Genomic DNA, 26,502 nt, shown 5'->3' with positions numbered 1-26,502 from the left:
CAAATTAATTAAAATATTACAATCCAAGGAACTGTAACTTCAGGTTTGATTTATTTCTTAAGAGGAAGTGTAGCTGGACCACCTGTTTTCATCAGAGTTCAAAAACTCTTGTGCGCTAACCTACTTCTGAGTGGTCTAAAACACTAGCTTCGGTTCTTCAGACTGAAGAAGGGTTTTGGCCCGAAACGTTGCCTATTTCCTTCGCTCCATAGATGCTGCTGCACCCGCTGAGTTTCTCCAGTATTTTTGTGTACCTACAAGTAAATATGTTTGATGCCATTTATGATGTATCATGTTGCCTTGCACATGAGCATCCTGTGGATAACTCAACGGTTCAATAGTTTCTTTTATTGTCATGTGTATTCGCTTGGGCACCTTACAACCCAGCGGTATGAATATTGACAGCTAACCCTTGCTTTCCCTCTCTCTCCATCCCACCATCATCCTAGTTCTCTGACCAGTCTGACTGTCCTCCTGATTAAATTTTATCTCTGTCTGCTTCGTTGTCACCATCCCCTAGCTAACAATGATCTTTTCTACATTTTCCATGATTTTTGCATCCGCTTTGATGTCTTGTTTTCACACCTTACATTTCCACATGTCTGTCTCCCTCTCCCGACCCTCATTCCGAAGAAGGGTCTGGACCCGCATGTCACCCATTCCTTCTCTCCAAAGAATTTTGCCAGCAGTTAAAACACAGTTTGCCAACACTGAAAAGTATATATCTGATACAGGTGATGACCTTGTGGAAACTATAAAATCACAGGCTTCAAAAGTCATGGTGTGGTCAAGAACCATGCAGGTGACCATGGGAATGTGATGTTATAGTAAGTCTGAGAGGCTCATGAATAATTGTGCTAAGTCTGAGGTACAGACTCAACTGTGAGAGAACAAAAAATGTAGTGCATGCAGAAATTTAAAACCCAGTTGCTATCCTTGGGGAAGTAATTAAAACATGTTGGTGACTGACTGCGTAGGAAGGAACTGCAGATGCTGGATTGGACCGAAGAAAGACACAAAATGCTGGGGTAACTCAGCGGGACAGGCAGCATCTCTGGAGAAAAGGAAGAGGTGACATTTCGGGTCAAGACCCTGCTTCAAACTGTTAAAAAACTAAAGACTGATAAGTGTCTTATCAGAAGGAAAATTAATAAAGTTCTGAAACGTTTAAGACAGGTGTGTCGGGGTTCAATACGTCAGGGACAGTCTGAAGAAGGGTCTCGACCCGAAACCTCACCCATTCCTTCTAAAAACACATTTTCTATAAATTTCATAATTATGAATCTGAAAGAAATTGAACTTTTCACCAGAAAGAAAGATGATCTATTCCTTTCAATTCTCTGCCATTATATATCTGTGAAGCTGAGATATTATACTCAACCAGGTGGCCTACGGGTGTTGTCGGCACGGAGTTTATACATCCCCCCCCCCGTGACCTGCGTGGGTTTTCTCCGAGATCTTCAGTTTCCTCCCACACTCCAAAGACCTACAGGTTTGCAGGTTAATTGGCTTGGTATACATGTAAATAGTTTCTCGTGTGTGTAGTATAGCGTTGATGTGCGGGGATCGCTGGTCGGTGCGGACTCGGTGGGCCCTAGTGCCTGTTTCCGCGCTGTACCTCTGAACTAAAAAACTAAACTAAACCAACAATTAGATGAATTGCCTTTTGGCAAAAGTCTATTGAAAAATGGGGGGGGAAAAGCACTTTTGCAGGCATGTCATTGTTGGAGAGTTTCCTGCTATTCGAGCTAACAAAGTAATTTTAGGATGAAATTACTTGAAACAAATATACTCTTCCTTTAACCATGATCGCTGCTTGTTAAAATATACAGGAACTGTGCAGCTAATAACATCATATGAGGGAAGGAAAATCAACTCCATACCTGTTGCCCTTGGGATGTCTCAAATTTGATTACTTGGGACCAGAAGGCTGAAAGAATGCAGATGCTGGCAACTTTGGTTTTTATAGCGTAATTCAAAATAATTTATAACAGAATACCATTCCATTCTTTTCTGTGCAGTGACCATTTTGCTTACCTTCGTTTTATGATGCACAGTTAGCCATTTAGAAAGATGAACATTTTAGATGAACAGAAATTTTAAATTTTTCTTCGTGGTTTTGAATTGGAAAAAAGTTTCATGTTCACGTTTTGGAGTTTAGAAGAGATGATTTGGGTGATAATCCAGCAAATTAAAAAATCTGTCTCTGCTCCCGAGCTGCAGTAGTAAAGTGTGGCAGTGAGGAAGAATGCAAAAAATGCTTAGCATGTTACAAATGAGTTTTGTGATCTTTTTAAAGATGGTCTGTAATGTTATTGACGGGAGAGTGCAGTGAACAATAATGAGATGAAGAAAATTCAATGGGAAAGAGATAAACAAACTCAGAGATCCTACCCAAGATACTATGGAGGACCTGGCGTTGGGGGGACTTCCATGAGTGAGGGGGAAGAACAATGGAGAACCCGGAATTGGGGGACCACCATGAGGAGGGGAGGGGTGGAGAACAATGGAGGAGCCGGCATGGTGTACTTGGTAACTTTATCCGCACTGTTTATGTGGCAACTATTTGCATACTTTGGGTAAGCAAGCAAAGAATTTCACTGTGCCTTGTGACACATGTGACAATAAAGTATTCGAATTCCAATAAGTTATCGAACGTTTACAGTACAGAAGGGGGGAATGTGGCTCTTTGATTCATTGCTGACCCTGGATAGAATTATCTGGTCACTTCCATTCTTTTGCTCTTTCACTTTTCCCTTTAAGTGCTTGCCCAATTTCCTCATGAAAACCCTGTCGTTGAAAATTGGTTTTGTATTTATTGTTGCGTTTTTCATTATTGCATGCATACTGACTACTCTATGAGCTTCATGCAACCAAGGAATTTCATTGGATTCGTTGGATTTCATTGGATTCATTGTATATGAAAATAAACTCATCTGAATCTGATTCTATTTCCATGATCTTTAAAAGCATAAAATCATAAATACCTTATACATGAATATTTCATTTCATCCTCCGTGAATCTTTTGGCCACATTTTAGTGTCCTAGAACTATCTTCTACAAGGATCAGACAAAATGTGTAGGAAGGAACTGCAGATGCTGGTGTACACCGACGATAGACACACAATGCTGGAGAAACTCAGTGGGACAGGCAGCATCTCTGGAGAGAAGGAATGGGTGATGTTTCTTCAGCAAAGGGTCTCGACCCAAAACGTCACCCATTCTCGTGTATAGGGAGGGGATGTGAAAGCGGGATAACGTGGAACTAATGTGAACGGTTACAAGGATTAGATCGGCCGCTGACTCTTTCAATCTATCGATTCAATCAAAGATAGACACAAAATGCAGGAGTAACTCAGCGGGCCAGGCAGCATCTCTGGAGAGAAGGAATGGGTGACGTTTCGGGTCAAGACCCTTCTTCAGATTCAATCAAAGGTTTCAGTAATTATTCTTAGAGAGAAAACTTCACCAAATTCTTGGTGGGAAGGTCATTTGTTGACGAATCTGGGACTCGAGTCTGCTGCTCTTAAGAAGGGGCGGCACAGCAGCAGAGCTGCCGACTCGCAGCACCAAAGACCCAGATTCGATCCTGACTATGGGTGCCGTCTGCGCGCAGTTTGTACGTTCTCCCTATGATCGCGCGGGTTTTCTCCAGGACATGCACCGGTTTCCTCCCACAATCCAAAGACGTGCAGCTTTATAAGTTAATTGGCTCCTGTAAATTGCCCCTAAGCATGTGAAGGTGGATAAAACTGTACTTGCGTATGGATGATCGATGATCAGCATAAAATGGAAGTTGGTGCTGTGATTATATTCTCTGCCCCTATTCATAAAACCTTAATTTCAGTTAACTCTATCCTTTTCTGCAGCTCGCTTATGCCTATGGGTAGTAGACCTGCTGTTGACATGTGTATGCTTCAATGTCATTCTATACTCAAACTCATTGAAACTCACTCTTATCAAATAACTATTTATGATCCTTGCTCACACATATTCTGGAATTCTCTGCCACAGAAGGTAGTTGAGGCCAGTTCATTGGCTATATTTAAGAGGGAGTTAGATGTGGCCCTTGTGGCTAAAGGGATTAGGGGGTATGGAGAGAAGGCAGGTACAGGATACTGAGTTGGATGATCAGCCATGATCATATTGAATGGCGGTGCAGGCTCGAAGGGCCGAATGGCCTACTCCTGCACCTATTTTCTATGTTTCTATATTCAGTGACTAAACAGACAAGATATTTATCACTTCCTTCACACATTTCTTTGTATTCTAAGAGAAAATATACCCCAATTCTCCATGCTGCAGTATCAACTGTGATTGCCACCCTCGTTACGTTGAACAGAAATGTTGTGTTTAATCATCTATCTATCTATCTATCTATCTATCTATCTATCTATCTATCTATCTATCTATCTATCTATCTATCTATCTATCTATCTATCTATCTATCTATCTATCTATCTATCTATCTATCTATCTATCTATCTATCTATCTATCTTCATAACTAAATAACTATACTGATGCATAACTAAAACTCTGATCTTGTGCTCTTTCCGTTTGTGGGGTTTTTCTATTTATGCAAATGCAGTACCCGATAGCGCTACGATTTTTCGCCAGCTCACTCATTGTTCTCCTGTGCTGCGAGTGCAACAAGTTTCGTTCCGATCGGTGGTATATTGTAAAAGTTACCGAGGTTTAAAAATCTTAAAAACTGCGTGTGCGCAGATTCCTTCCGTCAGCGCCATGCAGATTGGTCTCTTCTCCTGTCAGTCAATGCCAAGGCTTGGATGGCGACGCCCCTTCCTGCCCCACTGGCTGCAAACTGTCCTGCCTCACTCACAAACTCCTCTCTCCCCTCCTCATAGTAACTATCATCTCCCCCACCACCGGCGGCAGCCGCGGGGGGGGGGGGGGAGTTCAGTGGAGACCAGATCCTGTCTCTCTCCCTCCCTCATCACTCACCCCTCTCCACCGCCCGCCCTCGGTGACAATGGCGGTCCCGTCTACTTGTCCCCCCCCCGGGTCCGTCTCCTCCGCCGCCGCCTTCTCGGAGATCTTCTCCACCAGCTCATCGAGACTCGTGTTGCCCACCGTGACGAACACCGACTTCACCCCCACCCCCCACCCCCAACCCCCGGCGCAGCGGCGGCAGCGAGCAGGCAGACAGGTAGGCAGGAGGGTAGGGTGGGTAGGGCGGGGACGGGCCGAGCGGCAGCAGTGGGCGGGCGGGCGGGCAGGGATGGGGACAGTTGCAGGGTGGCCGAGCAGTTTTCGCAGAGTTTGAGTAACTCGCGCACACACACGCACACACGATGCAAACTGGTCCAATCGTCAAGTCAACGTGATCTAAACCACAGCTCACAATGAATGACCTGTGGAGGAAGGAACTGCAGATGCTGCTTTTTATGGATGGAGGGAGGGAGGGAGGGAGGGAGTGACTGAGGGTAGAGGAAAGGAGATGGAGGGAGAGGTGAGGGAAGGATTGGGGGAGGGGAGGAGGAGAGGGGAAAGAAGAGGGAGGGTGAAGAGAATAGGGAGGGGGTGCTGGGGGATGAGGGGAAATGAGCCGTGCCTGCGCAGTTGGGGGCTATGCGTGAGTGGTGGAATATTGTGTTGGGGGGACAGGTTGCATTGGGGGACCAGGCTTCTCGTGTGACAGGGACCTAACGGGTCCCACTTAGTCTAATATAAATTAAAATGAAGCTGGAAATAAAACATTGATACAGCTAAACTCACAATGTTTTTACTATACACAAGCACGTGCATTAATTTGATATCAAATAAAGAGACCAACAAAAGTAGAAGGGGAAAATCCCAGGGCAAAATACAGAACTGCTCATTATTTGATGACATTTATAGTCTGCTCGGTAGCCAAACTGCCATCTACTGACTGAAGTAGGGTTTCGGCCCGAAACGTCGCCTATTTCCTTCGCTCCATAGATGCTGCTGCACCCGCTGAGTTTCCCCAGCAATTTTGTGTACCTGCCATCTACTGACATTCTGTGGTAGTACAATATTTGTGACTTAGCTTGGCATTTAGAGATACAGCGCGGAAACAGGCCATTCAGCCCTCCGAGTCTGCACCGACCAGCGATCCCCGCACATTAACGCCATCCCACACACACCATTGTCACAAGTTTACCAAAAAAAAGCATGAGCTTGCATGTTGTGAATTTTCAAATTAATTTTGATGTCAAAGGAAGACTTTGAATAAAATGAATGCACATACACTTTTATGTTTTCAACAGCAATGTTTTATTACTATTTCTTTGCAGATAAGCTTTTTTCACGACTGGTGCAGAAAATCTGTTTTGCAGATCTCATTCATAACTCTCCTGAAATTGCTCACAATTTCAGTGTTAGCTGTGGGCTCAATAGCACTTGTCTCTCAGGAGGAGGTGGGTTCAAATTCGCAGAAAATGTCATCTTACATTCCCAAGAAGCCCAGAGTGTTGCACTATCAGAAATAGACATGAAAAGCTGGAGCAACTCAGCGGGTCAGATAGCATCTCTGGAGAGAAGGGATAGGTGCCGTTTCGGATTGAGACCCTTCAAGGGTCTCAACCCGAAACGTCGCCTGTTCCTTTTCTCCAGAGATACAGTCGAACCCACTGAGTTGCTCCAGCATTTTGTATCTATCTTCGGTTTAAACCAGCATTTCCTTCTTACACGTTGCAACATCAGAGGCGCATCTCAGAAGGGTGTTTTTGAGGGTGTCAGGAAATTACCTAAATGTCCTAACCAATACTTATCATTCGCAGAAATAGATTATCTGTTCATTTCCAGATTGCTGTTTGTGAAACCTTCCACGTGAGATGTCTTAAATTTGTTGTTTTATATATTAAAAGTTTAGTTTAAAAGCCTATGGGAAATTGAGATATATAAAGATTACTATAAGTGGGACATGCGGCGTCACACACACACACTAACCAACCATCCACACACACACACTAACCACCCCCCTCCACACACACACTAACCAACCCCCTCCACACACACATTAACCACCCACCACACATACGCACTAACAACCACCCTTGATATTATATTAATATTATTCATTCGCTCCTTTCACTCACGCATAGCCCCCAACTCGCAGGTGCGGCTAGAGAGGGAGAGGGTGGGGGGCAGAGTGACCGAGGGCAGAGGCAGAGTGCAGGGGGCAGGGGCAGAGGGCAGATGGTAGAGGCAGAGGGCAGAGGGTAGAGGCAGAATGCAGAGGACAGGGACAGAGGACAGAGGCAGAGACAGAGGACAGAGGCAGCGGGTAGAGGCAGAGGGCAGCGACAGAGGCAGAGCACGGCAGCAACCTCCACACCATGCGCCGACACGAGGTCCCCGGTCGAGGGGGTGAGGGGGCGGGCGGGCGGTCGAGGGGGCATCGACCAAAGGACCGCGAGTTGGGCCACCGCAGTCTTCAGTTATGATCTTTGGTCTTCAGTCGATGGCCCGTTTTCATCTCCGGCTCCGTCCTTTGAATAACGGGGGGGGGGGAGGAGGGAGGGGTGATGTTACTCGCATCGCGAGGAACAAGGCACACGCAGCAGACCCATTGTGACATCATCAGCGAATGACACCCGTTTCTAAATTCAAAGTTTAGTTGGATTTTTGAATATTTTCATTCATACCTCGAGAAAAAAAGCATGACATTTTCAGATAAGGCGATTTTGGACTCCAGGGAAAAAATCTCTACTGGAATATGTAAAAATGTTACCGTTACCGCATCGTGTTTTCGCGAAGATGTGATTACACACAAACACACACACACACACACACACAAATAAATACACATCCAAGATCAGAGTTTTATAAGTATAGAGATTAAGATAAGACTCGTCATTTAAGATATCAATAAGTTCATGTGAAAGGAACAGAATTAGGCCATTCAGCCCATCAAGTCTACTCCACCATTCAATTATGGCTGATGTATCTTCCCCTCTCAACGCCATTCTCCTGCCTTCTCCCCATAACTCCTGATATCTGTACTAATCAAAAATCTATCAATCTCAACCTTAAAAATATTCTCTGACTTGGCCTCCACAACCTTCTGTGGCAATGAATTCCACAGATTCACCACCCTCTGACAAAAGAAATTCCTCCTCATCTTTCTAAAGATATGTCCTTTTATTCTGTGGCTATGGCCTCTGGTCCTAGACTCTCCCACCAGTGGACACATCCTCTCCATATCCACTGTATCCAGGTCTTTCACCATTCGGTAAGTTTCAATGAGGAATCCCCTCATCCTTCTAAACAACGAGTACAGGCCCAGTGCCATCAAACGCTCATCATATGTTAACCCAATCTTCCCTGGGATCATTCTTGTAAACCTCCTCTGGACCCTCTCCAACTTCCAGCACATCCTTCCTCAGATATAGGGCCCAAAACTGCTCACAATACTCCAAATGCGGTCTGGCCAATGCCTTATAGAGTCTCAGCATTACATCCCTGGATTTATATTCTAGTGCTCTCGAAATAAATAAATATAAATTAAGAAATTGATGCATGAAATGTACAAGATGATCTGTCTGAAGAAGGGTCTTGACCCAAAATGTCACCCATTCCTTCTATCCAGAGATGATGCCTGTCCCGCTGAGTTACTCCAGCCTTTTGTGTCTATCTTAGGTACAAGATGGCGTTGGAAAAGTAGCGACTCTTTGTGTACTGCCTTATAAAGAATTTACTATTTTTACACTCCAGTTGGTGCACTCTTGTACTTATGTATGATTATGCTTATGTGTAGTATGATGTTACTGGATTATAGGCACAAATGTAACCCTCTTTATTTTGGATCCCTTTATAATGGATTTTGGATATTGCGGGCAGATCTACTGACCTTCAGTACCAGGCCAGGCTGTTGATGCCACCCCTGGCCCAAACCACCTCCTCAGCCACTTCCAGACTAGAACTACTGCTGCCACCAACCGCCCACAGTTTCCGTGGCCACTTTCCAACCGCACCTGCTGCTGCCAACTCCACATCCAATCCTCACCTGCACTCTGGCCGCCTGCAGGCCATGACCAATGACTCCACCGATCCTCGCCTCTCCCCCAGCCGCCAGCCTGCCAGGGCGGCCAACTCATCAGAACTCCAGACCCAGTTCCAGACCTGAAGAAGGGTCTCCACCGTAAATGTCACCTATCCATGTTCTCCAGAGATGTTGTCTGACCTGCTGAGTTACTCCAGTGCTTTGTGTCTTTTTGTATAATAACCAGCACCTGCAATTTTTTGTTACTACCACTGATACAATGATACTTTATTACTCGTAATCCCTCGGTTTTAGGGAACAATCAGCAATAATGGACCCATTCCCCTTCAACCCCCCATGGTTTGTTAATACAAGGGTTTCCGCTATCTAGATACATGTGACAAAGTATTAACTATTGACTCAAGTGACTCCAGGACTCATCCTGGTTCACACAGGTAGTCAGTTCTTCTCAAAACTCTTCAGCTTTCTAGTTTCTTCTTCAGTCTAGAACAGTCTCGACCCGAAACGTCACCCATTCCTTCTATCCAGAGATGCTGCCTGTCTCACTGAGTTACTCCAGCATTTTGTGTCTATCTTTGATTTAAACCAGCATCTGCAGTTCTTTCCTACACATTTTGTCTTCAGCTTCTAGTTCTTCTGGCCAACTTAAATAAAAACTGTGGGGATCATAGTGCAGGGAGTGGGGACCTATGACTGGGCCTACAGGACTATAGAACTATCATGTGAACAGGGTGAGCATGTCCCACCCATTAATTAATCAGGGCATGCTCTTCATTTCTTTGAAAAGGGAATATGTCAGGAAATCCTTCAGAGGGGTGAACCCCCGAAAAGCACCTGGTCCTGATGGTATACCCGGCCGTGTTCTAAAAACCTGTGCGGACCAACTGGCGGGAGTTTTTACGGACATTTTCAATCTCTCACTTCTGAGGTCTGAGGTCCCCACCTGCTTTAAAAGGGCATCAATTATACCGGTGCCCAAGAAGAGTAAGGTGACATGCCTCAATGACTATCGACCAGTGGCACTAACGGCGGTGGTGATGAAGTGCTTTGAGAGGTTGATCATGGAGCAAATCAACTCCTACATCGACAAAAACCTGGACCCACTGCAGTTCGCGTACCGCCACAACAGATCAACGGTGGATGCGATCTCGCTGGCCCTCCACTCCGCACTGGACCACTTGGACAACAAAAACTCATATGTCAGGCTGTTATTCATTGATTACAGCTCGGCATTTAACACAATCATCCCCTCCAAACTGGTTACCAAACTCGCAGAACTGGGTCTCTGCGCATCCCTCTGCAACTGGATCCTCGACTTCCTCGTCCACAGACCACAGTCTGTTCGTATTGGTGGAAATGTGTCAGCCTCAATAACAATCAGCACGGGAGCACCTCAAGGCTGCGTGCTCAGCCCCCTGCTGTACTCACTCTATACCCATGACTGCGTAGCGAACCACAGTGCGAACTCCATCATCAAGTTCGCTGATGACACCACTATTGTGGGGCGTATCACTGATGGGGATGAGTCAGAGTACAGAAGAGAGATCGAGCAACTGTCCATATGGTGCCAGCGCAATAACCTGGCCCTCAACACCAGCAAAACCAAGGAACTGATTGTGGACTTTGGAAGGAGTAGGAGGGGGACCCACAGCCCCATTTATATCAACGGGTCGATGGTTGAAAGGGTCAAGAGCTTCAAATTCCTGGGCGTGCACATCTCTGAAGATCTTTCCTGGTCCGAGAACACTAATGCAATCATCAAAAAAGCACATCAGCGCCTCTACTTCCTGAGAAGATTACGGAGAGTCGGATTGTCAAGGAAGACTCTCTCTAATTTCTACAGGTGCACAGTCGAGAGCATGCTGACCGGTTGCATCGTGGCTTGGTTCGGCAATTTGAGCGCCCTGGAAAGGAAAAGACTACAAAAAGTAGTAAACACTGCCCAGTCCATCATCGGCTCTGACCTTCCTTCCATCGAGGGGATCTATCGCAGTCGCTGCCTCAAAAAGGCTGGCAGTATCATGAAAGACCCACACCATCCGGGCCACACACTCATCTCCCTGCTACCTTCAGGTAGAAGGTACAGGAGCCTGAAGACTGCAACAACCAGGTTCAGGAATAGTTACTTCCCCTCAGCCATCAGGCTATTAAACCTGGCTCGGACAAAACTCTGATTATTACCAACCACTTTCTGTTATTTGCACTATCAGTTTATTTATTCATGTGTGTATATATTTATATCATGGTATATGGACACATTTATCTGTTTTGTAGTAACTGCCTACTATTTTCTGTGTGCTTAAGCAAAGCAAGAATTTCATTGTCCTATACAGGGACACATGACAATAAACTAACTTGAACTTGAACTTGAACTTGATGTACTATCATAAGTTCATAAATAATATGAGCAGAACTAGGCCATTCAGCCCATCAAGTCTACTCCACAATTCAATCATGGCTGATCTATATTTCCCTCCCAACCCATTCTCCAGACTTCTCCCCATAACCCCTGACACCCTTACTAACCATTATTCTTTCTGATGAGCAGGATAGTCTAGTCGAGGGTGATTTTGGATAGTCATATATTTTGAGTTGGGGGCTTTATGGAGGGATATGTCAACTTTTCGAACTTGGAATAGAAAAGTAAAATTAACTTATGACAAATGAAGGGTTGGTAGGGGGGCACTGCACTGGCAGCGCCTGTCGGCAGCGTGTCCGTCTTTTTCAACTTTTTTTTATTTTTTTAGTATGTTTAAAAGTCAGTTTTTAATGTTTCTTTGTGAGTTATGTGTGGGGGGTGGTGAGGGGGGGTAAGGGGGAAACCGTTTCGGCCGCCTCTTCCATGGAGAGGCGACTTTTTCAGGTCGCCTCCCCCGTGGCCTAACAGCATGGATCGGCGCCGACTTTCCCGGAGACGCGCCCGGAGCTTCAGCGGCGGGCACAGCGTGGACTCTCGGCGAGGAGCGGGTGAGACCTCGCTGGAGGGGAGCGCTCCGTTACGCTGGCCCGCGGCAGCCGGCAGCCGGCAGCCTGAAGCAGCGGTCTGCAGAACTCCAGCTGGTGCGGCGTCTACAGCCCGGGATCTCACGTTGGGGACCCGGGGGAAGAAGCTTCCACCGCCGGCCCGCGGCCATCTTCTACCGCGGGCGCGGTATGGACTTAACATCACCCCAGGAGGGGAGCTTCGACCGCCGGCCCTGCAGACTGTGGTGCTTCCGGCTGCGGCACGGCAGGTACTTTAAAACTTTGACCGCCGGCCTGCGGCCTACACCAGCCTGAAGCCGCGGTCTCTGGTTGGGAAGAGCCGATCCTGGATTCACCTGGACTTTGACTTTGTCCCTTACCATCTGGACGCCCGCAGCAACGGCTGTGGAGGGTGGAGGTCCCGACCACGGGGGAAAATGGAGGAGGACTGGCCAAGCTCTGTGCCTTCCACCACAGTGATGAATGCTGTGGTGGATGTTTGTGTAAAATTTTAATGTGGTTGTGTTCTTTATTATTGTACCGCTGCTGGCAACCCAAATACCACCGACCTTGGTTGTGTGGCAATAAAATTATTTCTATTTCTATTTCTAGGGTTAACAAAAAAAGTGAAAATCGGGCTGAAGTTCAAAGGTGTTGTGACAAAAGAAATGAGATGGTAGGAGTAAAGATTGGCAGCAAACAGGAATCCCAAAATATTCTGATCAGGAGAAAGGATTGTGAGAGGTGATGTGAGGAAGAGATGAGCAGACTATGGAGAGAGTGATCCCGGTGGAAAGCATAGAAGGAAGGGAAGAGGGGAAGATGTGGCTGGTGGTGGGATCCTGTCGGAACTGGAAGAAATGGCAAAGGATGCTATGCTGGATATGGAGACGAGGAGGGCGAAAGATGAGGACCAAGGGAATTCTATCTTAGAAACATAGAAAATAGGTGCAGGAGTAGGCCATTCGGCCCTTCGAGCCTGCACCGCCATTCAATATGATCATGGCTGATCATCCAACTCAGTATCCTGTACCTGCCTTCTCTCCATACCCCCTGATCCCTTTAGCCACAAGGGCCACATCTAACTCCCTCTTAAATATAGCCAATGAACTGGCCTCAACTACCTTCTGTGGCAGAGAATTCCACAGATTCACCACTCTCTGTGTGAAAAATGTTTTCCTCATCTCGGTCCTAAAAGATTTCCCCCTCATCCTTAAACTGTGACCCCTTGTTCTGGACTTCCCCAACATCGGGAACAAGCTTCCTGCATCTAACAACATCGGGAACAATCTTCCTGCATCTAGCAACATCGGGAACAATCTTCCTGCATCTAGCATCTGCATCTTTGTTCTTTCTGTGGAGCAGATATGTGTTGGAAGTGTAAGAAATGTGTGTGATTACCCCATCAGCCACGGCAGAGGGGAAGTCACATTTCCTGAAGAAGAGGACAATTCAGAAGTCCTGGAGCAAAAGCTCTTGAGAATAGATGCAACAGGGATGGAGAAACAGCGAGAAAGGGGTGGCATCCTGACTGGAGACAAGGAGGTGTTGTTGAGGTATCTGTGGGAATCCATTGGTTTCGAGTAGATAGCTCGTTAGAGAAGATAGTTAGGCTCCTGAGATGGAGACAGAAAGATAGAAAAGAAATTAAACTGTCAGAAATAGTCCAGGTGAATTTGAGGGCAGTGTGGGAGTTGGTGTCAAAGGTGGTAAAATTGACGAGTTCAGCACAAGTGCATGAAGTAGCACTTATGACAGAGGGTGTGGATCATCTACGAAATGAGTACTGTACTTTACATCTCTCTTTAGCAAGGAAGAACATATTGCTGGAGTCCTGGTGTAGATGATGTTGTTGAGCTTTTGTATGGGCTACAAAATGATAAAAATGGAGTACTAGAAAGGCTAGCTGTTCTTAAAGTGGGTAAATAAGCTGATCCAGATGGCAAGCATCTCAGGCTACTGAGGTTTGTAAATGAGGGATTATAACTGGCCAACACGTTTTAACACCCATAGATTCAGAAGTGGTGCCATAGGGCTGTAAACTTACAACTGTTTCACCCTTATACAAAAAAAGGGTTTTGGCTAAACTGCAAACTAGTCCATTTAATCTGTGGGCAAAGACCAAGGAAAAATAATTAAAGTCAGAAAGCTGGAGTGGATTTGTTAAAGACAAATTTTGTCTAATGAACTTGTTAGAATTTATTGACAAGGTAATAAAGAAGGTACAGATGGTTGATTTAATATTTATGGAAAAGCATTTGGAAAAACTGCCGGATAATAAGCTTGACGTCTAGATTTAAGGAAATGCAATAAAAGGGGCAGTAGCAGGGCAAAGACGAAATTGCCTAAAGGGCTTGACCCACTTACTCGACTTTTTAGCAACTGTCTTCGGCCTTCAAACTCAAGGGCACTCGCCTGAAAAACCTCGAGCTGGATCGACCGTCAGCGATGAAACCGCGAGCAGGATCGACCGTCAGCGCACACACACACACACACACACACACGCACACGCATCGCAAAGGCGGGGTCCAGGGAAAGCGGGGGAGCGCTCTCTGAAATTCACACCCGTGATGAACAGGAAGGTAAAAGACGGCTGGCACAGTGTATGGTAGAGAGATGGTGGAGAGAAGGGGGGGGGGGGGAGTAGGGGAGGAGAAAGAGTGGAAACACTTTTAAGAAGCCAGACAACTTTTAATTAAATTTAGCGGGCATTTAACATTACCGGTCGGTTTTCCTTGGTTCTGAAAACTCCAATGAGCCAATTAAAATGCCCGGTCAGCAAAGCAGATTGCGCCTACGGCTGCCCTCGACTGCCTGTAACTACATAGCGACCCCACGCCACTGCACTATGAGTTCAAAAGAACCATGCCGACCAATTTTTACTTGCGGAATATTTTTCAGCATGCTGAAAATTTTTCCTCAACCAAACTGAGGCCACGAGTATGCGGGAACTTCTCTCGAGCATGAAGGAGAGTTACAGTGACCCCCTAGGACCACGTGTCGACCATGCTACGAGTTTGTGGCAAGCGCAAACTCTTCCAAACTCACAAATTAGGTCGCCATAGTGGGACAGGCCCTTAAGTAACAAGAACAAGATAGTGGTGATGGTTTGTTGATCGACCTGAAGGGAAGTGTGCAATAGTTCCCCAGGATCAGTATTAGTATCTTTGATTAGGGCTGAAGAAGGATCCTAAGCCAGTGCGTCAGCTATCCATTCCCTCCATAGATGCAGCCTGGCCACTGAGTTCCTCTAGCACTTTGTGTTTTGATTAGTATTAAGACTACTGCTTTCATTAATATATATTAATGACTTGTATAAGCCCATAAATTGATGACAATCTGTCGCCAGTTCAAACTGGCTCTGGATCTAGAATTGAAAGTGAGCTTTTATGTTCTGTTTCAGCCCGGTAAACTGAATCTTTCTCCACTTTGCCATGAGCTCTATTCTCTGAAGGTACGAGGAACATCAGGTCGTGCAAATGAGAATGGGTGAAGATTATAACCAAAGTGAACCAGGAACTGAAATTTATCTATTTTGACCTCAGGAAAGAAAATGGGCTATCAGGTGTGAGGTACTCTTGATGTTGCTGTAGATGGTGCATGTAAGGCCCACATTCAACTCCTGTATTGCAGCATCTCCCACCTCATCTAGAGATCAAAAAAATGAGGGGGAAATGTAATCTATAAGGCTCTTACCCTGTTGTCTACCACATGACAAGGTTCTAACAATCCCCAATATTACAATGGATGAATATGAGCATTATGTCACAGAACACGGCACGGTGGCACAGCGGTAGAGTTGCTGCCTTACAGCGTTTGTCGCGCCAGAGCCCTGTTCGATCCCGACTACAGGAGCAGTTTGTACGGTTTATACATTCTTCCTGTGACCGCGTGGGTTTTCTCTGAGATCTTCGGGTTCCTCCCGCACTCCAAAGACATACAGGTTTGTAGATTAATTGGTTTGGTATAAGTGTAAATTGTCCCTAATGTGTGTAGGGTAGTGTTAATGTGCGGGGATCGCTGGTCGGTGCAGACTCGGTGGGCCGAAAGGCCTGTGTCTGCGCTGTATCTCTAAAACTAAAACTAAAATGCTTCATTAAGTAAATCTGTGCCACCTACCCTTTACATGGTATGGAGAGAAGGCAGGTACAGGATACTGAGTTGGATGATCAGCCATGATCATATTGAATGGCGGTACAGGCTCGAAGGGCCGAATGGCCTACTCCTGCACCTATTTTCTATGTTTCTATACAAAAATTGTTGCAGGAAGAAATTTGACTGCAAGTCTGTTAATCTTATTTTCTTGTGATCAAACAAACTAAGGGATGTTTCTTTAATATTGGTTCTCATTGGAACATTTGCAATGGTTACTGTATGGTTATCATTTTTGTAAAAGATTCTACTTTGGTCTGCTGAAGGCTTGCTGATCTGCCAGTGAACGGCAGTCCAAAAGTGAATGTTGTAGACTGGCATATTGTAAGGTCCAATGCTGTGTGCTGAGGTGGAAGCCGGGTGCAGCCACTGCAAATGCTCTTTGGAAAATCAGTGGAAAATAACCCTTTGGCATGTTCGGAATACACATAAAAGGAAAATTGATATAATGCAAATCCTATGTGGAATGGTCTTTTATGTAATGTGAATGGTGGCCTATTAATCTATTGTACATTTTCAAATTCTGTAAGCAACCCCTTTGGCCCAACTCATCCATTAGCCTGCATTTGGCCCATATTCACGTATCTGTCTAAATATTTTTAGAATATTCTAAAAGTACCCTGCTCTATAGGTTTCTCTGGATATAAGGGTAAAAAAATACCCCGTGCCACAATTAAAGGTTGTGCTTTCATGAAGCTTCTAGGTCTCATGAGTAAATAAGTTATGATACAACTGTACCCTAGAGTACTGCAGAAAAACCCACATCAGACTACAGATAGGTTGACTTATGCCCCTGTCCCACTTAAGGAAACCTGAATGGAAGCCTCTGGAGACTTTGCACCCCACCCAAGGTTTCCGTGCGGTTCCTGGAGGTTGCAGGTGGTTGCAGGTAGTGGAAGCAGGTAGGGAGACTGACAAAATCCTCCGGGAACCGCACGGAAACCTTGGGTGGGGCGCAAAGTCTCCAGAGTTGCGCCGGTGGGCGGCGCGACTCACGTCGCAGCGGCCTCTGCAGTCCGTCTGTCTTTTTATTATTTTCTGTCTCGTTTCAATGTAGTTTTTTTGTTTTTTTTGACGGGGTATGTGTGTGGGGGGCGGGGGGTGGGGGGGGAAATTTTTAAATCTTTCCCCTGCACGGGAGTCCCGACCTTTTCGTTGTCGGGTCTCCGTTGTCATTGGGGCTGCAACGTGGAGCGGCCTCCAGCAGGAACGACCTGGGGCTCCAATCGCGGAGCTGCGGACCTACTCACCATCACGGAGCTGGCCGAGTCCGGAGCGGGTGGAGCTGTGGTGGCGCGCTGCTGTGACCCGACCCCCGGAGATTCGGAGGCTCCAACCGCAGGTCTGGCAGACGGGAGCACTGGGAGCCCGCGGGTCCCTGCTGGGAGACCGCTTTTCCGAGCTTCTGCAACGGCGACTTCTCCCGCCCGAGTTGCGGGGTTGAAGATTACCTGGAGCGGGGCCTTACACCATCGCCCCGCGCGGCTTTAAATGGCCGCGGGACTTTGCTAGCGCCCGCCGGGTGCTCCAACACCAAGACCCAGAGCGCGGCCTTGCATCACCCGGCGTGGCTTTAATGGCCGCGGGACAACTACCATCGCCCGCCGGGGGCTTTGACTCTGACATCGGGGGGGGGAGAGGGGAGTGCAGGGGAGAGATACGTTTTTGCCTTCCATCACAGCGAGGAGGAGATGCGCTGTGATGGATGTTTGTGTAAATTGTGTTGTCTTGGGTCTTTTTCTTTTTGTATGTATGACTGCAGAAACAACATTTCATTTGGACCTCAACGAGGTTCAAATGACAAATAAAATTGTATTGTATTGTATTGTATTGTAAAGTCTCCAGAGGTTTCCGTTCAGGTTTCCTAAGTGGGACAGGGGCATTAGAAGTTCTTCAGTAGTCTAATGGTTAATATTTGCAGGCTTCAAACTGCAATTCCATTCTATGCATTGAACATAGAACCATTCAGCCAAGGAATGGGTCCTTCCGACCACCATGTTTACACCGACCATGATACCAATCTAACTAATTCCATCTGTCTACGCCTGGTCTATATACATCTATTCTTCACCTGTTCATGTGCCCATATATCTGCCTCTTAAATGTAGCTATCGTATCTGCTTCTTCCACCTCTTAAAATATACATAGCAATTCATTCCAGGCACCTCTGTATAAAATAAATTGCATTGCACCTTTTCCTTTAAACTATCTCCCTCTCACTTAAACCTATCCAGGTTAGTATTTGACCTTTCCACCCTGTGAAAAAGACTGGCTATTTACCTCCGACTAACCTAAGTATCAACCCCCCCCCCCCCCCCTCCTCCCTCCCTCCTCCTCCCTCCCCCCTCCCTCCTCCCCCCCCCCCCCCCCCCCCTTTACAATCAGTCTGCAGAAGCAAAGATTATATCTGCTATAAGATCTTTGTGCAGAAGGGTCTGGAGCCAAAACGTCACCTATCCATGTTCTCCAGAGAGGCTGCCTAGCCACGACAGGATTTTATGTCCTATCAAATTTATGCTTGTGACAATGTTACATACTTCCATTAGATACTTCTTCAGTCTCCGTTACTCCAGCTAAAATAATCCACTCGTACAACCTCTCTTTATAATTAATATGCCCCATTACAGGCAGCATCCTGGTGAACTTCAATGCCTCCAAACCTACATTGTGGTGATCAGAACTGCATACAATACTCCAAAGGTACACAAAAATGCTGGAGAAACTCAGCGGGTGCAGCAGCATCAATGGAGCGAAGGAAATAGGCAGGGTTTCGGCCCGAAACGTTGCCTATTTCCTTCGCTCCATAGATGCTGCTGCACCCGCTGAGTTTCTCCAGCATTTTTGTGTACCTTCGATTTTCCAGCATCTGCAGTTCCTTCTTAAATACAATACTCCAAATATGACTTCACTAAAGTTTCAGGTAGACAAATATGCTGAGTCTGAAGAAGGGTTTGGACCAGAAACGTTGCCTATTTCCATCGCTCCATAGATGCTGCCTCACCCACTGAGTTTCTCCAGCATTTTTGTCTACCTTCGATTTTCCAGCATCTGCAGTTCCTTCTTAAACATCACTAAAGTTTCATACAGCTGTAACATGACTTCCCAAACCTTTATACCCAGTGCCCCAACTGATGAAGGCAGGCAAGCTGTCACTCAGGTTGTCACTTTCAGGGAGCTATGGACTTGCAACCCAAAGTGGGATTCAGAGGGATTCAATGCTCACAAGTCTGCCATTTACTGTAGACTTTATTCTTGCTTTTAACCAGCACCTCACACTTGTCCGAATTAAACTGAATCTGGCACTTCTAAGGCCAAATTTCCAACTGATCCGACTGTGTGCTTTGACAACTGCCCTCATCTCCACCAATTCTCGCTTTAGATTCTATGTATATTTTAAAAGCTGTAAACGCTTCAGCCATTTCACTGGCAAGTCTGAGCCACGGTGAACGTCGTCGCTTACATTACAGATAGAAACAGTACCCCGTAATGAAAGCTGAACATCGTGGGTTACAGCTGTTGTTGTGGATTGAATAAAGCGTGTGAAAGCACCGTCAACGGCTTGTGGTGTATTTATTACCTCAGGTCCCGGCAGAATGATGCGGGAACCGGGGCGCCATTTGAGTGCGGTGTTACTAGCGCTGCGAGAGGAGGAGGGGGAGGAGTAGGCCGGCGAGGAGCCGCTTGAGCTGCGGGTCCCGGCGAGAGGAGGTCGGTGAGTCGAGTAGAGTCGTGTAGCCGCTGGGTGGTGAGAGGAAGACGCCATTTGAGTGTGGGTTCTGGTGAGTGCGGTGTCGGCGGGCGGCCGGGCGGGCGGGCGGCGCTGCCAGGGGAGGCCGGGGAGCAGAGAGAGCAGCCTCTGCAGCCGGCGGGAAGCAGCGCTCCTCGTCCACATGCGGGCGGTGAATGATTCATCGGCGAGTGGAGCACAACCTTCGCTCAGTCCGCCTAGGCCCAGGTGATCTCCTGCTTGCTGAACCCTTCACCTCCCATTCCCACACTAACCTTCCTGTGGTCCTGGGCCTCCTCTCCGGGCAGAGTGAGGCCCAGCACATATTGGAGGAACACCACCTCATATTTCGCTTGGGCAGCTTACAACCCAGCCGACCCAGACCTCTCTTAGGTTCAAGTAACCCTTGCTTTCCCTGCCTCTCTCTCTCTCTCATTCTGTCTCATTCTCTCCCTCATTCTCTCCCCCCCCCATCTATCTCTCCATCCTAGTCGTTGTGCTAGTTTCACTGTCGTCCTGGTGAACTTCGTTGTTGTAACTCGTTTTCACCTTTCCCACAGCTAACAATGGACAGTTTGCTTGATCATCGTTACATTTTGCATATATTTCATTCAATCGTTCTATATCTCTCATTTTCCTTTCCTCTTACTCTCAGTCTGAAGAAAGGTATTGACCCAAAACATCATCCATAACTCCTCTTCACAGTTGAGTTTAGTTTATTGTCATACGTCTGAAGTACAGTGAAAATGTTTTTGTTGCGTGCTTACCAGTCAGCAGAAAGACAATACATGATTACATAGATGACTCCATAGATGCTGCCTCACCCGCTGAGTTTCTCCAGCATTTTTGTCTTTCGATTTTCCAGCATCTGCAGTTCCTTCTTAAACATGATTACAATCGATCGATTTACTGTGCATAAATAAGACTGTGTATAGATATTGCCTTCCACCAGTGGGAGCAGTGCAGGCTCGAAGGGCCAAATGGCCTCCTCCTGCACCTATTTTCTATGTTTCTATCACAGTGAGGAATGTGGAGGAGCTGCTGTGGTGGATGTTTACATATGTCAAATTTTATGTAATTGTGTGTCTTGTTGCTTTTTTGGTATGACTGTATGGCAAACCAAATTCCTCGTATGTGGCAAACCATACTTGGCTAATAAATTAAGATTGATTATGGTGTGGATAAATGTGAGGTTATCCACTTTGGTGGCAAAAACAGGAAAGTAGATTATTATCTGAATGGTGGCCGATTAGGAAAGGGGGAGATGCAACGAGACCTGGGTGTCATGGTACACCAGTCATTAAAAGTAGGCATGCAGGTGCAGCAGGCAGTGAAGAAGGCGAATGGTATGTTAGCATTCATAGCAAAAGGATTTGAGTATAGAAGCAGGGAGGTTCTACTGCAGTTGTACAGGGTCTTGGTGAGACCACACCTGAAGTATTGCGTACAGTTTTGGTCTCCTAATCTGAGGAAAGACATTCTTGCCATAGAGGGAGTACAGAGAAGGTTCACCAGACTGATTCCTGGGATGTCAGGACTTTCATATGAAGAAAGACTGGATAGACTCGGTTTGTACTCGCTAGAATTTAGAAGATTGAGGGGGGATCTTATAGAAACGTACAAAATTCTTAAGGGGTTGGACAGGCTAGATGCAGGAAGATTGTTCCTGATGTTGGGGAAGTCCAGAACAAGGGGTCACAGTTTAAGGATAAAGGGGAAATCTTTTAGGACCGAGATGAGGAAAACTTTTTTCACACAGAGAGTGGTTAATCTGTGGAATTCTCTCCCGCAGAAGGTAGTTGAGGCCAGTTCATTGGCTATATTTAAGAGGGAGTTAGATGTGGCCCTTGTGGCTAAAGGGATCAGGGGGTATGGAGAGAAGGCAGGTACAGGATACTGAGTTGGATGATCAGCCATGATCATATTGAATGGCGGTGCAGGCTCGAAGGGCCGAATGGCCTACTCCTGCACCTATTTTCTATGTTTCTATGATAGATACTTGATAAGGGAATAATGTTTAGTGCAAGGTAAAGCCAGCAAAGTCTGATCAAGGATAGTCTGAGGGTCATCAGAGAGTTGCGAGAGATGCTGCCTGTTCCACTTAGTTACTGCAGCATTTTGTGTCTATCATCGTTTTTTGAGTTACTCCAGCATTTAGTGTCTGCCCGTCCTGGAGAGGAGGAGGTTGGTGGTGAGTGGGAAGGCAGATCATGGAGGCAGGGTGTGTGAAAACGTGTGAAGAGTTTAGGAAAGGATGGGAATAATCGGGATATTTCAAGATGGGAGTGGAAGAGAGAGAGCAGGAACTGCAGATGATGGTTTACACGTAGACACAACATGCTGTCTTCTTGGGTTACATGATATGGGGAGAAAAAGAAAAGGGGATAAGTAGACATGGAGAGAGCAGAGAAGGGCGATGGTGGGGTAGGAAGCAAGGGGCTTGCAATGTTTAGGGTAAGAGGGATTATGGTAGTGGGAATAGGTGAGGCAATGAGCAACTATGGAAGGGGAAATAGTTAAAGTTTCAGATGCCAAGCCATTTGTCAGAATGATGAAGGAAAGCTGGTCAGTGGGGATGGGATGCTGAGTATTTGTCATGAATGGAGGAAGGGGAAAGAGAGCAGGAGGTGGGCGAGATGCAATATGATTTAATGACAATTAGTTGGTGAAGAGAAACAACTATGACAGGAGAAGTGGGGAGAGGAGTATTTTGAGTCTTAAGACTGAACTGGACCACGGGTGAATGGGAATGTCTTCAGAAGAAACTTCTCATGCTTGGTTGCTCTAGGATCTATCTGTACAATGAGGATTGCTCAGGTGTCTCTCTGACAATCTTGTGGTCCTGCATGTTTTTATTTAATCGCAAGGTTGTGAGGATTAACAAATCCCAAGGTTGTGCGGACTAACAACATAGATCCAAGTTTAAATCCTACCAGAGCATCTGTGGAATCTAAACTCGGTTCATTATTTTGATTTTGCATCTGGTATGAGTAACAATGGTCATGGCTACCAGAAAACTTCAAGAATTTACAATCAGTTTCACTGCAATAGCTTGAATTGAATTGAATTTCCTTTATTGTCATTCAGACCTTTCAGTCTGAACGAAATTTCGTGCCTGCAGTCATACATACAATAATACAATAATAGACAACAGAACAAACAGTAAACACAAATTAACATCCACCACAGGAGTCCACCAAGCACCTCCTCACTGTGATGGAGGCAAAAATCTTAGGGCTGCTGTCTCTTCCCTCCTCTTCTCCCTCTGCGCTGAGGCGATACCCCACCGGGCGATGGTAAATCAGTCCCGCGGCTCACCGAGCTCCGCGAAAGGGCCGGTTCAGACACCGCGGCCCGGGGTGGTCGAAGCTGCCGCCCTCCAGTCCAGCGGACGCAGCTGTTGACGACGTCGTCCACTGGCCCGCGGCCGAACCCTGGACTCAGGCCGCCGCCGCCAGAACGCCGCCTCAGCCACCAGAGCACCGTTCCAGCCCCGAGCCAGGTCGCCCTTGCGTGAGCGTCTCAGCCCCGCGCCTGGCCGCCCTCACGGGAGCGCCGTTACCCTCGAGCTGGGCCGCCCCGACGGGAGCACCGTTACCCTCGAGCTGGGCCGCCCCGACGGGAGCGCCGTTCCACCCTCGGGCTGGGCCGCCCCGATGGGAGCGCCGTTCCACCCTCGAGCTGGGCCGCCCCCATGGGAGCGCCGTTTCCCTCGAGCTGGGCCGCCTCCACAGGAGCGCCGTTTCCCTCGAGCTGGGCCGCCCCCACGGGAGCGTCTCAGCCCCTCGCCAGGCCGCCCACACGGGACCGTCTCAGCCCCTCGCCAGGCCGCCCTCACGGGAGCGTCACAGCCCCTCACGGGAGCGCCGTTCCAGCCCCAAGCTGGGCCGCCCTCACGGGAGCGAGCCCAGGGCGAGTCCTGACAGGCTGCCTCCGGAGCCTCGAGGTCGCCAGCTCCGCCATTAGGCCTCAGCGCAGACGGAGGCAGAGAAGGGGGATACGACAAAAAAGTCGCATTCCCCCGAAGGGAGAGACAGAAAGCCCTGTTTCAACCCCCCCCCCCCCCCCCCACATAAACACAACCTAAAAAACCAAAAACTTAGCTAGACAAAACGAAAAAAACATCACAAAAAAGTAAAAACAAACGGACTGCAGGTGAGCCGCAGCCGTTCACCAGCGCCGCCACTTCCGGATGCTTTGATGCTGAGGTGTGAGTTTTTAATGTTGTTCAAATCCCTTATTGTGTTTTATCAATCAGTCCCACCCTACAAATAAACATTTTTATACATAAATTCCAATTAATATTTAAATATTCCCCAAGAATATTTTAATAAATATTGAAATATTTTGAAATTTAATGATTGCAACTTTTATTTAGTGATCTGTAAATGTTTGAAGTATTAACTGAAAATGGGATTTTTCATTTCTGTGCCCTGTGTCCTAACTAAACCACCACTTGTGTTCATATGTTCTTCTAATTTTATGAATCTTTGTGTCAAAGACCATTAGGGTGAGATGTGTTCTGTGTTGGCTGGATACATGAAATAACACTTTAAAAATCTTTGTGGAAATCCCAGAATTTGAGATGGCCTATTAAAAAAAAAAAACATTTTCCAAGGCCAAAATGATTGAGTAACAACTTCTTGCATTGCACCTTGTAGAATGCCTATTTAAAATGTTGAACTATCATCTAGTTCCTTGTTATCTTGTCTGTCGGTTAAATATGATTATTTTCCTTTTGATAAATGCTGTTGACTGCCTAATTGGCCTGAGAGATTACCACCATCACAGAAGCCAGTCTTCAACTAATTTAACGACTCCAGTTGTTATCAAGTGACATCTGAGTGCAATAGATATAGAAGGCTGTACCTGGCAGCATCCTGCTGTTGGGTGTGAGGATGTGCTGCAGTTTCAGCTGCAACACAACTACAGTACTGGCATCTATAAATGTGGGGACAATTCCAAGATGTGAACTAGCCCCAAAAAGCACAACCAACAGCATATTTCTGCCCATTGGTCTTAAAACACCGATTTGCTCGACCAATTTAATAATCTTAAAATTCAACATTAATGTGTTCAAGGGATTCGGCAAGGAGTCCGTTTTTTACTGTTTAATTATTTCTCCTTTGTCAGACTTTAAGAGAATTAAGCAAAATACAAAGTGCTGGAGGAACTCAGCAGGCCAGGTAGCACCTGTCTCCAAGAAGGGTCTCGACCCTTGAAACACCACCCATTCCTTCTCTCCAAAGATGCTGCCTTTCCCGTTGAGTTACTTCAGCTTTTTGTGTCTATCTTCGGTTTAAACCAGAATCTGCAGTTCCTTCCCACACATTTTAATTTTGCTTCTGCTCTCTTCTTTAATACACACTTGCAAAAGCTCCTACAATCATATTTCATTCTTCCTAATGCCAGAAAAAGCGACCATACTGCAGGATAATCTTTACTGTTACAAATACATTTAACAGTGGGGTTTGTTTAAATGAGCTCCTTATTATATCAGTTATTTAATACCCTGCTTGCTTGCAACCAGTCTGAGATATAGTTAGATGTGGGGCTTTAAAAGCCTACATGATTTACGAAATTTAGAATGATTTAATGGTTTACTTGGAATCTTAAATATACTTTGATCGTCTAATCAGAAAGTGATTTTTCTTTTAAAACAGTAAATGCTATAAATGTTTGTTACATCAGAGAGCACTTGTCTTCAACCTAAAACATTTACTTTTTCTTCCATTAATGCTAATTGATCTATTGAGTGTTTCCAGCAGTAGCTGTTTTGATCTTCTAATTAGTTCATAAATTGTTTTCCCCTCTAAAACTCGTTTAAAATAATTTAATCCTAATCCCTGAATATTATTTTTATTTTAGGATTCCACCCTGTCACCTGAAGTTACCCTGAAGGACTCCTTGGTAAAATGGCAGAAGCAATATTTCGCCCACCAAAAAGAAAGCGAAGGGTGTATGAGTCTTATGAAGCACCTCTTCCTTTGTGGTTCACTCAAGAAGAAACCATTTCAAACGAGCAAGAACATTATTATGCTGAAATGATAAATAACAATGTAATTGTGCGAAATCCCGAGGACATAAGAGCCCTTTATGGAAAGGTATTTCAGAATTTCTGCTATTTTCAGTGTATTCTGTACAGGATATGATTTTAAAAATTGCAGATGATTTGCCATTTGATAAATAGTGAAGAGACAGTGAAAGGTTTAAAGAGGACTTGGACATGGTCTACAATGGCTGATGACTTTCAACACAATGTGAGAAGGTCTGAAAGTTCAAGTTCAAGTGAGTTTATTGTCATGTGTCCCTGTATAGGACAATGAAATTCTTGCTTTGCTTAAGCACACAGAAAATAGTAGGCATTTACTACAAAACAGATAAATGTGTCCATATACCATGATATAAATATATACACACATGAATAAATAAACTGGTAGTGCAAATAACAGAAAGTGGTTGCTAATAATCAGAGTTTTGTCCGAGCCAGGTTTAATAGCCTGATGGCTGAGGGGAAGTAGCTATTCCTGAACCTGGTTGTTGCAGTCTTCAGGCTCCTGTACCTTCTACCTGAAGGTAGCAGGGAGATGAGTGTGTGGCCAGGATGGTGTGGGTCTTTGATGATACTGCCAGCCTTTTTGAGGCAGCGACTGCGATAAATCCCCTCGATG

At 46.0% G+C, this 26,502-nt stretch overlaps 1 protein-coding gene across 4 annotated transcripts in view; it reads left to right on the top strand.

Moving 5' to 3' along the window:
* Window positions 1-371: 371 nt before the first annotated feature.
* The window catches only part of tsen2 (tRNA splicing endonuclease subunit 2), a 55,701-nt gene continuing 29,570 nt past the window's right edge, over window positions 372-26,502 (top strand). The window contains exons 1-2 of one of the 4 annotated variants that reach the window (XM_033037235.1): window positions 372-407; window positions 25,700-25,935. In XM_033037235.1, coding sequence (XP_032893126.1) covers window positions 25,747-25,935 — 189 coding nt within the window. In that variant the 5' untranslated portion in view covers window positions 372-407; window positions 25,700-25,746. Of the gene's footprint in view, window positions 408-19,273; window positions 19,884-19,933; window positions 20,060-25,699; window positions 25,936-26,502 lie in introns of those variants that run through there. The other 3 variants (XM_033037237.1, XM_033037234.1, XM_033037236.1) reach the window with 3 other exon arrangements.

Source organism: Amblyraja radiata, chromosome 18, assembly GCF_010909765.2.
Source record: "Amblyraja radiata isolate CabotCenter1 chromosome 18, sAmbRad1.1.pri, whole genome shotgun sequence".
In the NCBI taxonomy this organism is placed as follows: Eukaryota; Metazoa; Chordata; class Chondrichthyes; order Rajiformes; family Rajidae; genus Amblyraja; species Amblyraja radiata.
This window is presented reverse-complemented; position numbering and strand designations above follow the sequence as displayed.